Raw genomic sequence first — 15,988 nt, 5'->3', positions numbered from 1 at the left:
CTTGTGTGGCTAAGTGAGGGATGGAAGGAGGAAAGTTGCTAATGGTCTTTTGAACCTTCTTTCCCTGCTGTCTTCCAGGTCCTGACAGTTCTCCTTTGGCTGGTCATTATGCACATGAATATCCCACTAGATTGTCTGCATCAGAAAGAGAGTATCGGAACTAGACTGCATCACTAATAATGACACTGCTGGTGTCTGTGGGTCACAAGGGCCCTAGAGAACTAGCCATCCGATGTGCTACGCTACATTTGAAGAGATAATATTGTTCCTGTTGAAGGTTATCCTGTTGCAAAGAAGCCCAAAGGATTTTTTTTTTTAAGTCCAATTCTAGTTTCCCTCTTGTGTTCCAGGGAGGAGAACTTGTAAAGGAATGGGCTCAACTCCTAATTCTCTTTGCTAATGTAAGATTAGTTGTGGGGTATCTGGAAAATGATGTAAATAATCCAAAATACTTGACTTTAAAATGAATGTTAAGATGTTTTGGCAATACATTTCTAGTTCCTATTTAAACTAATATCTTGAAATTTGCTAAATCTACACTAGTTTGATCATGGAAAACATTTTTCCAATGGGCGTGTCATTCTTGAAGAGGATCATGATAATCAGGAAGGTGATTCCATGACATTCAAGTGAATTGTGAGGGAGGGCTGTGCAAGGTCACATGTCTCACTTTCCCCTCCAGAGTCATCTGGGTACAGTGGTAAGATATAGGTCAAGATGACTGGAAATGGCTGCTGCTGATGATGGGATAAAATGGAAGAACTTGGCCTTTTTAAGCTTAAGGTCTTCAATTGTTCTGAGTTTGACTGAGGCCACACCCATTCAGTGATTAAGGCTGGATAGCAATTGAGGCAAAGAATCTTCTCTTAGTCTAAAAAGATCCAAATAAACAAAGAATGAATCTGGGAGGAGAAGAATCTCAGAATTTCTGGCCAAAGTAGAAATAATTGCTATTTATGTTCAATCTGAGTCAATCAGGACCCAAACAATGACCAAATGGGGCTTGGTGTAGGACCTATTAGTAGACTATGAGAATCAGATTGATTTTGGTTTAAAGTTTGGTCCTTAAGAAGGAAATCTAGCTATTAAACCCCAAGATATCTTAGGAGGGTTTAGAGGTACAAAAGAAAAAAATGTTTTTAAGAATATGTGTAAGTATAGATATGATACTCTATTTAAAGAGAGAGGAGGGAAGGAGGAAAGGAGGAAAAGGAGGGAGAGAGGGAAAAAAGAAGGAAAGAAATAGAAAACATGTGTTTCCTATAGACATACTAAGAAGGGGATAGAAGATGATTTGAGATTGTATTTATTGTCTTTAAATTTTTTTAATCAGAACTTATTTCATTGGTACAGGGAATATCCAGGCAGAAAACTCGGACAATGCAGTAACTCCCTTGAAATCTCTTAGTTAAAGGTATCAACTCTGGGAAGATATAATCTCTATTACATTGTTGTTTGGCTCTCTTCCTAAATGTCCTGTGTCTAAGAGCTTAAGACCTCAGTTGAGCAGGAGTGATAGTTCTCTCTCTTTTAATGGACAGCTCTTCTGAAGAAGGCTATAATTTACTAACCATAAAGTCCAACTTTATCCATGGCAATTCCTTATTTCCTAAGCTTAACTGGTTTAAGAGACTGAGTTATTTTGACACAAAGAAACAAACATTACCAGTTTTAAATTTTGCCTCAGTTAAGCATTTCTTGACAAAGAGAGTCTGGATGACTCCACCAAGAGGAAGATAAAGAAATGCTGAATTGCTGATAGCTGAGTCAAAACAAAATGAAGGAATTTACAAAGACTTGTACTAATTTAAAACCCAACAAGAATATCTGACTGCTCCAGGGATTCGGTGACATTCCTTTCTCTTGTTAGAAAGCTTCACCTTTGCTTACCTTATTTACCTCCCTCCCTCAGAATACATCTCCTTCACTACTTGTTTGTGAAAACCTTATATATCTTTCAAAAGCAGGTTCAAGTCACTTCTTTATGATACCTTTCTTTGAAATTCAAGTCTTAACTGGTTGCCTTTTCCTCTCTTAGGGTAGTACTTATGACTACAACACACTTTAGTACCAGTTATATGGTACTTTGTATTGTTTGCCATTTTCTGTGTGAGACCTGTTTCTCTTACTCTGTTCTCAGCATTTGTTATTTCAGTAGATTAGAAAAGACATTATTTCTTGTACTCTGGATCTCCAAAGATTTTGATTACTTAAAAGAGGAATTTACAGAAAAGTTTCTAAATGATATAGAGGGATAGAGTGGAAGAGACCAACAGAAAATGGCCTTCTTGTATAGGACAGTCCTGGATGATGGAACTCTAGTTAGTATAGTGGGTAGAGTGTTGGATTTGGCATCAAGAGGGCCTGAATTTGAAACCTGCCTTAGAAACTTGTGAGACTTGTGATCCTTGGCCTTTACTTGACTCATCTGTAAAATATAGAGGAATTACTGTGAAGACTAAATGACATAACATATGTCAAGCACCAAGCACTTCACATGCCTTGAAATGTTTTGTAAACTTTATAATGTTTCATGGGTGATAGTAATCATTATTATTATTATTATACCATGCCATTGATTGATTTAGAGGGTCTCCTAGCCAATGGTATCAAACTAAAATGGGCATTGGAAAACTACAAATTAACATTATCTATGTTGCAGCATATTTTTATTTATTTTGATAAACATTTCCCAATTACATTTTTATCAGGTTGCTGGAAGGCAGCCCTTGGGCTATGAGTTTGTCCCTTCTGGAGAACTGAGAGTTTAACGACTCTCCTAGCAACCAGACAGTGTGGGATAAAGGCAGGACTATCTCTAAATTGTCCAGAGGCTATCTCAATCTAAGTGATTAAAAGTCAAAGTTAATGAAATATAGAGATCATGTTATTGCCGGTGGCAGAAAATATGAAGGAAGCATATTTGTGATTTGCCAACAACCCCATTCAAATTTGAAAAAAGAAGCAGGAAAGTGGTTTTCACCTTTTTTTTTTTCAAAGGAAAAAAACACACTTCTCATTTGATGACTCTCATAAGGACAATCATATTATCACCATAAAATATTTCTGTGTATATGAGAGACACAAATATGATAGCAACAACAAAGATGATTGTTAATACAGGAAAAAATGTAAAATCAAACTCCACTAATTCAATTGTTATAATAAAGTCTGTGTCTTGTTTCAACTTTTGGTTATGCTGGTGCTATGCCTCTATACACTGTAAGTGCTTAATAAATGTTTACTGAAGAAATAAATAGTTCTCTCACTAGGCTGAAGCTTCCCTTTGAATTTTCATTGAAGAAAAGTTCCCTAAGCAAAAGGATTTTATACACCAGATCACAAAGTAAAATGCTAACTCATTTAAGTGACCCTGGTTGTCTAGCATTTTAGAAACATAGCTTTACATAAAAATAATTGAATTGTTAATTGCAAATCATTCTTATCTACTTATTAAAGAAAGTACTGAAGCATCTCTGCTAAGACAACCAAGGTTAAAGTACTTCTAGTTGTTATCATGATAGCACAGTGTGGAACTTAAAGGGACTTCAGAGACCTTCAATTCACCTTATCCAACTCTGAAGTTTTAGAGATTAGAAAATTGAAATCCAAAGAGGTCACGAAGTCTAGGGAACAGAACCCTGGATCTAGAACTCAGGAAGATCAAATTCTGGACGAGTCATTTCTACATCTGTGTAACTCAGTTTCCTCATGTGTAAAATGATAGAAATGGACTGAATGACCTCTAAGGTTCCTTCTAGATAGGTTGTGCAATGATAGAACATTGGATTTGGAGTCAGGATGACTTGATTTCAAATGATTTACTAGCTTGCTAGCTATGTAACTTTGGAAAAATCAATTAAATCTCTGCCTCAGTTTCCTCATCTGTATAATGGGTGTAAGAATAGCACTAACCTCCCAGCAGAGATAGAATGAGGTAATCCAGCATGTCCCCATACTCTTAGTACAGCTTCAAATGTCAATAGCTTAAAAATTTTGGGATACCATGTATTTGTAAAGTATTCTACAAACCATACAGTATTATATGCTAGGTATTACTAAGGTTATAATCTGACTCTATGACCCTCTTTTCTTTGTTGTTGCAAAGTTGCTAGAGCAGTTTGCCTTTTCCTTCTCCAGCTCATTTTATAGATGAGGAAACTGAGGCAAATAGGATAAAATGATTTGCCCAGGGTCACACCATTAGTAAGTGTCTGACGCTAGTTTAGAACTCAGGTAGATGAATCTTCCTGACTTTAGGTTTGGCTCTCTATCCATCATGGTACCACCTAACTGATCTTCACAATAACAAAACGACTTGCCCAATTATATCCAAAGGACCAATTCTGTAAGCAAAAGTGAACCCAAGTCCTTTGATTCCCAAGTCTATTACACCAATGTACCTCCTGACATTCATTTGAAAAAGAAACAAAGCTGCATGAAAAACAAAATACTGCAATTCAGAATTTTTAAAATAACAGACTAGTTCTGTAATTAGTCCAAGCTAATGATATTTTATTGTATTCTATTTTTAACACAACCCACTTACATACACTATGCAGCTTTTATCTGATCTTTATAGCTATTAGAGTATCAACTTAGAATTCATCAAATGTAAATTGTGACTAAAAATTAAAGTGGTTAAAGACTGCTTCAATTGATATTGTTGGGAGCAGGTAGGTAATGATTGGGAATCTGCTCTTTTGTCATCACTACTTTATATATTAGTAATGGATACTTTTGGTGGTTGGATTTTGTTCTAGAAGACTTTTAAGGAAGTGATGTCATGACTTGCAAGTGACTTGGATTTAAGTGTGTGTGTATGTGTGTGTGTGGCTGTGCAAAGTCATCAGCCTCGTTCTCTGCTCCAGAGCCATCTGGGTCTGGTGGTAAGCTATAGATCAACATGGCTAGAGATGGCCCTGGAAACATTGGGTGATCTTAACCTTTTCAAGCTAAAATTATGAAAAGGTCTCAGTTTGACTGAGGCAATCTGTAAAAAATGAGGCAGAGGATGAGCTCTTTTACCTATCCCTCCATCAAAAAAAAAATCAATCTGGGAGGGCACCAGCCTTAGGGTTTCTGGGCAAAACAAAACAGATTGCTATTTACATTATTCTGAGCCAATCAGGGCCCAAACACTATCCATGTGGGGCTTGGTCTGGGACCCATGAAGCACTCTGTTGTGCAGAGAAGGTATATTTGCCCAGATTTGTAAGGTGAATGGAAGAGTTATAGAATTAGCTTGTATACTTAAACTCCTTAATGAACTCACTAGGGCTATTTCTGGGGAGCGGGGAAAGAGGGATGGACTCTTCTCAAAGGATTGTGCTGATAAATGTTTAACAATTGGCTCATGAAAAAAAAATGTTCAAAGGATACTCTTTTATGCTTGATTTCCACTATTAACATTATCTCCATCATAGATAATCAACAAAACAAGAAAGCCCTGATTTGTTTGTTGATTCCAGAGGGATAAATGGTCACACAGAAAATTTTATAATTGACTTTTACCATTTGGTGAGAGCTGGCTCAAGCTTACTTCTGGCTCTGCAACAAAGCAAATCACACTCTTGTTTTTCTCTCCAAAGCTTCCCCCTCCAACCACTTGCTCATGGGAACATTCTTTTATGTAGGTGAAATCTGGCTAAAAATATTAATGCAGTCTCAGAAAGGGAAGGAAATAAGCATTTATATAGGAGCTAACATGTGCCATTCACTGTGTTAGGTACTTTACAAATATTATCTTGCTTTTCCTCACAATAACCCTGCAATGTTGGTGCTATTATTATTATCTCTATTTAAAGAATGAGGAAACTTGGGCAAATGGAGAGTAAGTGACTTGTCCAAAGTCACTCAGCCAGTAATCATAAGTGGCCACAATTGAACTGTCAGATCTTCCTGCTCCTTGCTGGGTGGTGCAGTATATTGGGCTTGAAGAAACATGAAAATATTTGTAAAAGCAAAGTGGATGGACTCTTCATTCTGATTTATCATGGATGGGGGTGAATAAGGGCATCACAGGTGGTGATTTTGAGCTATAAGGGATGTCATCCTATTATCTAATTCTCCTCATTTTGGCCAAATTGTGGCTCTGAAAAATTAGATGATTTGTCCAGGGTCATGTAGGAAACATGTAGAATTGGGATTTGAATCTTTGATGTCAAGTATAATACTTTGTCCACTGTACCATATCACTTCGGTTGAATACATACACATTTATATTTATAATATACACACAATATATGTCCACACATATACATACATATATATTATACATACAATATATGTATTTCTGTGTGTATATATAAGCACATATACATATAATTAAATATTTATACGATACATGCACAATTATGCTTTAGGGTATTTTTTGTTGTTATAATTAATTGGGAAACTTGTCTTCTGACAGTCAATAAAATTTGATAAGCACTTACTATATGCCAGACACTGTGCTAAATACTATGAAAGTTAAGAAAGGTAAAAGCCAGTCCAGGTTCTTAAGAAACTCATAGTCTAAATGAACCAGCCAACTGCATCCCCAAACTGGTCTGACCCCTTCACATTTAATAGATGAGGAAACTGGATCCAGGAAAAAAGTGATTTATTTAGGATTATCAAGATGATAAGTAGGGTCAAAGAATCATTGATGGAGTCAGGAATATGGAAACCCTTTAAGGGATATTTATTGATAGATTAGAAGAGCCCCAAGAGGTTATTCAAGGTAATCCCCTGAATTTTACCGAAAAAGAAACTAAGATCCAGAAATATTAGTGACTTGCCTTTAATCACAAGTAGTATGTAGCAGAACTAAGATTCAAAAGATCCTAGAGACTTAATCTAGAATTGAGATTTCAGTCCTATCCTTTCATATCTATTTTTCATTCTGTTACCATTCTGGAGTTTGAAGAAGGGAAGGGAAAAAAGAAGCAAAAGAACAGAGTTTTAAGCTATTTCTTAGTTTGGAAATCTTTTTTTAGCTTGTTACATCACTATATTTTCTTGCAGTTTTGCTTATTATATGCTTATTACATAATAGTTTTTTTTTTTACCCCCTGCACATTGCATATATAAAGGTTTTTTAGCATAATGAATATGTCTCTCTTGTTGCCACTATCAACAATGGGGCTAGCACGGTTTTGGCTGCTGGAAATTATTGGAAAAATTTGGACCATAGGTCACAATGAAACATTCATCTTCTTAAGCATCTCTGTACCACAACACACTTCATTTTAATATTGTTGACTGATGCAGTATCAGCTCTACGTGTTTTCCATGTTATTGGACTGTTTTCTAATTGACCAGGTAGATCACATGTATAGGCATTATATTTAACAACTGCCAAAGGCAAAAAAACCCTAATCTTCCCAGTGTAAGCCTTTCCTACTGTTGTTTCATGGTCAAACCAGGACTGATTAGCTAAGATACAACTAAAAAATCCCACTTCCTCCCCATCCCATGACAGCAGGCTCATTCTTCACTGTTTCTGGCTGGAAAAAGAATCCATCTGTTCAGTGATATTAAAATGCAAAGAGGTGTTCATATGGTTTGGAATGTTTTATCCCCATCCTTTAAATGCTCAACAATATGTTAGAAACACGAAGGCAATATGATATATGCCAAATGATGCCAGGGGCTTCAGTCATGTGGGCACACACATACTCAGGGAAGAAAAGCTATTCTATTATCAGCAACTCCTTTTCCCCACTGCCTGTAACTCCTATGGGTCCCCGAGCCTCCTATCACCATCCAAGCTCAAAAATATGGCTTGGATCCCTTTTTCTGATACCAGATCTGGGCTGCCTAGTCAACACAAACTTGGTAGCTCTCCAGTATCAAATGCCTAAGATCAATGTTGGGACTTGCTTTTGCCAGTTGGACTCTTCTATGTTTTAACACTTTTTCTAGCTGATGCTCTACCTTTTGGAATCAATTGCATTATTTTTTTAGGAGGGGAGGAGGAGGGGAAAAAAAGCCTGAGCAAAGAAGGGAAAGAGAACTTCCCCAAAGTTTTGTGTATTTGTCCTCAATTCCCAGGCCTGGTGTTGGCAGTTACACCCATGTTATTCTGAATTCACCTTGCAACAAGCATCCCTAATCTGGTGATTGGATCTGACTGGTAGATTTGGAAGCTTTATTGTTCTCCAAATTGGTTTTCACTATGTCTTGCCCTTCATGATTTCCAGAATACTCAGTGAAGATGAAAGGCTAGCTGGCAAATGGATAGAGAGGAACTCTTCCCTGATTTTTCTCAGGGGAGCAGATCCTCTCCTTCCTCCCACTATCCTAGTAATTTGGAGATTCTATGGGAATTAAAATTAGTTTTTCCTTTCAAGAAGTCTGGAGAGGAATGTGGGGATGGAAATAGGGACCCTGTGCTGTCTCTTTCTGGAGGAAGAAGGGAAACTGCTTACTTAAATTGTCTTCATCTTCCATATTTGTGGCACCAGGGCTTAGGTACTTGAAGGGAGCGATGAAAGTTGACAATATGCTTACTTTTTCTGGAAAGAAAAAAAAAAGAAAAGGGATTGCACTTTTGACACCAGTGTTTCAGAAAAGCTGAATTCATTCATATGTCCTTATTACTGATTCTTAGGAGAAGAAAGGTTGAAAGGTCACTTTGGTTTCAGCTGCTTAATTCTGCCTCAGTCTTTTATTGAATTTCCAGCTTCATTTTATCAAGTTCGTCACTTCATCCAATTTTGTAGTTAATGATTTCTATCTTTCTTCTTTCCTTCCTTTTGGCATCTTCCTTCCTCCTGCTTCCTGCTCCTTAAAAATTTAAGTAATGAGCCCTAGGGTGGCAATTTTTCCTCTACTTTCAAGACATTGCTCGGGGGGCATACTTTCCTCTTTATTTATATCCCTTTACAAAGAAAACATCATTTACAAAAGTCAGCCTTAGACCACTACTCCTCTTTTTTTTTTTATCCCAAGTAGAGTTTCTTACAGTATTTGAAATGGAGGGAGAAAAAGTAAGTAGAGATTGTACTGTGAAATCTGGCCACATCAAGCCCCTTCCCTGACTCCCATTTCCCCTTGCAAAAAAAAAAGTCTGCTTGACTGAAGAAAAATAAAGAGCAAGGGGAAGGAGAGGGGTATGTGAATATAAATAGAAATGATTGTATTATAAGAAATAAGGAAAATAAGGAAGTCAGGGAAACATACGAAGATTTACAAGAACAGATATGAGATCTGCAGAATTAGGAAAATGATATATGCAAGGACTAGAATTAAAATGAACATATCACTAAAAAGAAGATGAATGCCTGATAATGGGGAAAAAAACCAATGAAGCTTTCAGAAAACAGATGTTCAAATACATCTTCCCTGGTCAAAGTGAGGAACTGCTAAGGTAGAATATTACATCCATCATGAAATGTGATTTAGGTATTGGATACTTTTCTTTGTCACTTAGAGTTCAATTTGGGAAAAGTTTGTATAATTGTATTTGTGTATTTACATATACAAATGTGTACAAATACTGTGTATTTGTAACGAATACAAAAAGAATTAGAGACAGAGACACATATAAGGATCTGGAGAAAGAGAGAGAGAGGGAGAGAAGAAGGAAGGAAGGAAGGGACAGAGAAAGAGGGAAGCGAGGGAGGGAAAGAAGGAGGGAGGAAGAGAGGGGAAAAGAAGAAGGGGGGATAAAAGGAGGGAGAGAAGGAGAGAGAGGGAGAGACACATTAAGAAGGGAAATAGAATCATGGCATCCAAAAGGTAAAATGGTATAAATTTCTCCCTTGTTCCCTATCTGCCAATATGGATAATGATAAATAGGTAAATAGAAAGAATACTTATTTAGTATGCCAGGAATTATATTAAGCACTTGAGATACAAATACAACCAAACAAGGCCATCTCTACCCTCACACAGATTACATTCTAACACAGGAAGCCATGTGGTAGCAACATGGTGAAGTTCATAGATTGAGTTGAGCAGGGAATGAAGTTAGCATGACTGGGCCCCTCATGAAGTAGATTCTGGTGGTCAAGACTCAGGATTCAGGACTACTCAGTTCCTTTCCTAAGCACACCATTCACAGATAATCAATGAATTTTTAGAACTGAGAAGGGCCTTAAGAATAGTAATCTAATAAAATCTCCTCATTTTAAACATAAAATCATTTAGATTCACTGAAATTATGTGATATGCTAAAAGTTGAAAAGGCCGGGCCTAGGATTGATTTCCTTGGCCAATGCTCTTTCCACTAGAAAGAGTACCCAATAAAGGCCGTAGGTTGAATTAACCTTTCAAGGAATATTAGACAATCTAAGACTTCCTCCCAACATCACTAAAATGTGGTAACTTAGGGTTTCTCCCAGGAGGACTAGGAAGGCCTAGTAAATTATACTGATGAAGGAAATCATTAACAAATTTTGCGTAAAAGAAAGGAATGGTACAATATAAATGAAAAACACTATGGGAATGAATGGAATAAATGAAGAATTCTCCAAAGACTATACGATGAAGTAGAGCAGACCCTAGGTCTAAGTTTCAGGAAGTTACAGGAAATACTGCCATATTAGCACAGCTCATACCAAATAAAGAAGCATTGTTGTATATTAGTCAATAGCCCCTTCCTTGTTCCTGAAGAATTCAGTCCATCCAATGAATTTAAAAATCAACAGGTTAAAGGGAAGGACCCTCATTTTTTTCAGTTATATAACCCAGCTTCTGCTTTTGTACTGTGCCACACCTTACTCAACTATCTGGTTTGTGTGCTAGCCTGCTTCTTGCAAGAAGCAAATAAAGGCTTTCTGTTTGTACCTGGAGATGCCTCAGAGAAGTCAATTTGGGTAAGGGGGAGGAGGTTCTAGTATTCCATCCTACACAGGAAGAAGAAAAAAATAGTTGCTAAAAAGAGTCAAAAGGAATGTTGTTGATTTTTTTCAGCTTCCCACTCACTGAACTGAACCAGGGAAGTTTTGTTAACTGTTTTTATAAAATACATTTTATTTTATTTTATTTTATTTTATTTTTTTGCTGAGGCAATTGGGGTTAAGTGACTTGCCCAAGTCACACAGTTAGGAAATGTTAAGTGTCTGAGTTCAGATTTGAACTCAGCTCCTCCTGACTTCAGGGCTGGTGCTTTATACACCTACCTATCACTTAGCTGCCTCTATAAAATACATTTTAATGGTTATTTGTCTTTACATTCTTTTCTGTACCTCTCTCTCAGAAAGTCATACTGTATAAAAAAATAAATTGAGGTGGGGAGAATAAAAAGAGAACTAGGGTAAGTTTTTAATGCTATTGACTAACCTCATTTGTTACAATGTAAATGGACTTTTTTGTCCATTTACATCTATTCTTAATTTCCTTCCATTTTCCTACCCCTTGTCCTTCCAGAAAAGATGTTCAGGATAAATATTCTAAATAAAGTTTTCTTTTGTTCTGACAATTCTTTCCTCTTCAAAAATGTGGATCCTGTTTTTCTTAGGCTCATGTATACCTGTGTTAAGCATGGAACATAACTGAGCACATTTTCTTAGGAAAAAAAAGATCTGCACTAAGGGGATCACTAGTAGGAGAGAGTGGAAAGAATACTGAATCATGTGAAATGAATGTGAATACTAAATCTTGCTATTGACTTCTTGTGTGACCTTTGAGGATCGATTTTTCTCATTTGTAAAATGAGAAATGAACTTGAAGTTTTCTTCTAGCTTTATGACTATGATCCTATGAATACTGTTGTCGTTTAGTCATTTCAGTTGCATCCAACTCTGTGACTTTTTGGCAAAGATGTTGGAGTGATTTGCCATTTCCTTCTTCAGCTCACTTTATAGATGAGGAAACTGAGGGAAAAAGAGAGTTGCTCACTATAACACAGCTAACGCCTGGGGCCACAGGTCTTCTTGACATCCAGCCTGGATGTCTATCCAGTATACCACCTATCTTTTATGAGGTAATTATTTCTTTTTTCTCCCCTTTTTGCTGGATCTATCAAGGGAAATGAAAATAATTACATATGGATGATGTGCTGAGATATTTTTTCTGCAGACACTTCAACTTTTCCATAAGATAGAACTGAGTCAGGCTTGAGTGCAAATACTGTCTCAAATTCTTCTGACCAATGTGCATTTTACATAACCTATTTTAGGTTAAATAGGGATAATAAAAATGTACCACCCAAAGCTGTTGTGAGGACTAAATAAGATATTATATGTAAAATTCTTTGAATACTTTATGCTAGTTATTACTCAAATAATTTGGGTCATTTTTTTTCTCTCATAGGAGCATTTTTCTTTTCATTCTGATATTTTGCTATACCATAAAGTTCAAAGCAGCCACAGTTGGTAGTTCCAGTTTAAAATTTTTAACTTGCATGTTGGCCAGGGCTGTAAATTTAAATTTGCTCTTCTTCTCCTGTTATCCTTCTTCCAGAGAACACAGGAGCAGCAGCAAGGTTCCCATTTGAAATTCATTCACCAACTTGCTTACAGCTATTGTTTCCAGAGGAGAAAGGCCAGGCAGCCACACAATATTCACCTCAAACTGAACAATAAATAACTGAGAGTCCAAAATGACTCTTCCTCATTGGGCCTCCCTAACAATAAGAATCCGCTCTGATAAGGTTTTCCTTCCCGTGAACCCCTCTCACAGCTCAAGCTAATTTACAACCAGAGAATGAAATCTCTTGCTTGAGTTATAATTTCATTAAGGGATTCCAACAATGTTATGAACAGTGAGTGTGAAGTTCAAATGATTTAGTCAGGAGAATCTAGAAATGAAATTACATTTATAATATAGATGGGTTATAGCCATACCAAAAATATACTTAACCATCTTAATTCAGGGCTGGCCCTAAGCAAACTCTGACACACATTTGAAGGAGGTAAAATCTCCCTACCTCTCCAACCCCCTCCCTCAAAATTTTTTGGACCTTCCTAGAATTGTAATTGGAGGCACCTGGGTGGCTCAGGAGATTAAAGTGCAGGGTCTGGAGTCAGAAAGACCTGATTTCAAATCTGCCTTAACCACTGTTGGCCTTAATTCACTGGAGAAGGAAATCACAAACCACTCTAGTGTCTTTGTCAAGAAAACCCCATAGAAAGCATTGTGGAGAATGAAGTCACTGAACAACAAGAGTTGTAACTATACTGGGACAAAGGGAGGTGTCTGGACTCCTACAGTAAATAACCACAAATCTCAGTTGGTTACTATTGAAGCAACATATTAACAACACATTTTTTAATATATAGATCTTCTTTCAGGGGCAAAGCTGTAACGAGGGTGAGGTGGCTGGGGCTTTAATCCTAGGTGCTGAACTTAACAGGTGGTAAATTTTGAAAATGTTTCATCAACAACAGAGATTAACACTTAGTTAGCAAGAGTGAATTATTTAAATAAATAGCATATATACACATATATGTAATATATATACATATACTAATATACATACATATATGCATTTGTATATTTATACATGTATATATGCACACACACAAAATGTATATATTGTATTATATATGTATGTATATACACACATATATGTATTTATATTTGTATATGTACATATATGTGTATACACTCACACTCATACCCTAGCCCCACATATATGGTTGTATTCTTCCTCATTCCATTTTAGCCTTCCTTTATTGCTAGTAAAGTCATAATTATTGTTCTGTCATTATTAGTCACATCCAACATGACCCTGCCTGAGTTTCTTTTTCTTTTCTTTCTTTTTTTTTTTTTTTTTTTGGCAAAGATTCTGGTGTGATTTGCCTTTTCCTTCTACAGACCATTTTACAGAAACTGAGGCAAACAGGGTTAAGTAACCTGCCCAAGGTCCCACAGCTAGTAAGTATGTGAAGCCAGATTTAAACTCAGGAAAATGCATATTTCTCTAGATCCAGTGCTCCATCCATTGCACCCACTTCAAAGAAAAGTAGCTTTTGTGCTATTTGCTCCAGATGCAAAAAATTCCTTATTGAAGTTCTTTTTTCTTGGGGGGGGGGTGAGGAGGAGTTCTGTTTTTTGCTCCATTTTCTCCATCTCTGCCTTCAATCAACTAACACTTTTATGTGCTTATCCCTCTTCTCTCAGCAAAATGTATCCCATAGAATTATCAGTATCAATTATTTACCCCTGACAGTGAATTTAATTTGTCTTAGGCCCTTTGTGTCTTAAGCCTTCTCCTTCATCATGTGATAAAAAATTCTGAACATTGTTGAAGGGATTTCAGGCATCAGTGAACCCCTTGGAGAGAAATTTAAGGATTGAACTTATAAGAAGAGAAGTTCACTTTTGGGGGAAACCATAATTAGCTTAATTAACATAATTAACATTGCCTTTTAAGCCTATATTCTACTGTTGGTTCTATATTCATATAGCAGGGAACAGGAATCCTGGGATTAAAGGATGGATCATGGAGTTATTCTTGATCTCCGCACTTCCACAGAAATTGCTAAATTCCATTAGTGACTCAGTATCCTTAGCTGCAGAGAAACATTTTTCCATAAATAGGCACATAACCAGCTTGGGATAAGAAATTGTGTAATTTACTACTATTACTATCTTGCTCTAATATATTGCCTTAAATTTTGTGAAGCACTGAGGAGCTGAATTAAATGTCCATTGTGTGCAATTACAAAATGTAGTCACCCTAAATTTAAAGATTTTTGCTTTTTAATGCCATTTAAAGAGTATATATATATATATATATACTTTATAAAAGAAACTATCTTAAGTTGTTATAATTTTAAAATGCACAAGGATTCTATGCATATCTGGTATAAGTCTTCTTGCTTTCCAGTCATGAGTAAGTTTAACAAAAGGAAAATCCATTCCTGGATCCTGTTGGAAAGTCTTTGGCTTTAGTGATGTTTTTGTGGGTCTGGGTTAGGCTGTGAGTCTAGACTGAATTTCTATGTTTGTCTTGAATTAAGCCATCTTAGGACTAAAATGTCAGTTGACTCTCTCCTTATCATTTTTGAAAACACCATATGTGTTGGGAAATGTGAAGAAAGAAAAGAAATAAGCATGACTTCCTAATGTTTGCCATTCACTGGATCTCATTTCATAAAACAAAGTTTGATCAAGGTTTAATGTTTCTAGTGAGTTAAAATCTAATAGTTTATCCTCAAAATGCTTGTTTTGCTTTTTTAACTTTCCAAGGTAGATGGCATGCATAATAATAATAAGAAAACTGGAAGATGTCTTGTTCAGGGACAGAACACTAGGGTTATCCCAGAATCATTAGGAGACACTGAGCAAGTAGGGTTGTGAAAAAAGTGTGTTGTACTTGAGGTTAGGATGCACAGATTTCTGTTCAAGCTCAGTTTACCAGCTGTATGACTGTGGATGACTTAGCTAGTTGCTAATCCTAAATATTCCCAAATAAGAATATTACGTGAGCTACCAATCTACCCAGATTTTAATCATCTTAGTAGAGGGTCATGAGCTTAATCTTCAATCAATCTCATAATAATATAGTATGTGCCAGGCATGGAGTGTGATTAAGATAAAATATACTATGCTTTTTCTCTTGTCAATAATAAGCATCTTATGAATGAATTACTATTACTATTATTATTATTAATGCCACTGGAAAGAGGGCAGCTAGATGACACAGTGGGCTTGGAGTCAGGAAGACCAGAGTTCAAATCTACCTTTAACATTTAATAGCTATGTAACCCTGTGAAAGTCAATTAACTTTGGAGAAAGAAAGAGCAAACCATTTCAATGTTTTTATCAAGAAAACCCTCAAATGGAGTCAAAAAGAGTGAGATATGACTGAAAGAAATGAACAAAACCATGAGGAATGAATTTTCTTGTTTGATTTTTAAGAAAAAAATGAGTGAATAAGTTCAAAGGACCACAGAAATACAATTCATTTATATTCAGACATATATTTCAAAAATTAAAAAAGTGAGTGAGAGTGAAGGAAATAATTGTTACTAGGTCCATTTCTTCCCTCCTAGGAGGTGAAGAGATACTTTCAGGGTCTGACCCATACAACTGTGTTGAAAGTAAAGCC

The 15,988-nt window shown here is 36.3% G+C and overlaps 1 protein-coding gene across 6 annotated transcripts in view; it reads right to left on the bottom strand.

Moving 5' to 3' along the window:
- The window catches only part of ADARB2 (adenosine deaminase RNA specific B2 (inactive)), a 651,356-nt gene that overhangs the window by 202,724 nt on the left and 432,644 nt on the right, over positions 1 to 15,988 (bottom strand). For 3 of the 6 annotated variants that reach the window (XM_074267208.1, XM_074267207.1, XM_074267209.1), the window contains one exon: positions 8,415 to 8,501. The exons of the other annotated variants lie outside the window; for them this stretch is intronic. In XM_074267208.1, coding sequence (XP_074123309.1) covers positions 8,415 to 8,501 — 87 coding nt within the window. The remainder of the gene's footprint in view (positions 1 to 8,414; positions 8,502 to 15,988) is intronic. 6 annotated transcript variants of the gene reach the window in all.

The sequence above is a fragment of the Sminthopsis crassicaudata genome, chromosome 5 (genome assembly GCF_048593235.1).
Source record: "Sminthopsis crassicaudata isolate SCR6 chromosome 5, ASM4859323v1, whole genome shotgun sequence".
Classification (NCBI taxonomy): domain Eukaryota; kingdom Metazoa; phylum Chordata; class Mammalia; order Dasyuromorphia; family Dasyuridae; genus Sminthopsis; species Sminthopsis crassicaudata.
Note: the sequence above shows the minus strand (reverse complement) of the source record. Positions and strands in the feature narration are given on the sequence as shown.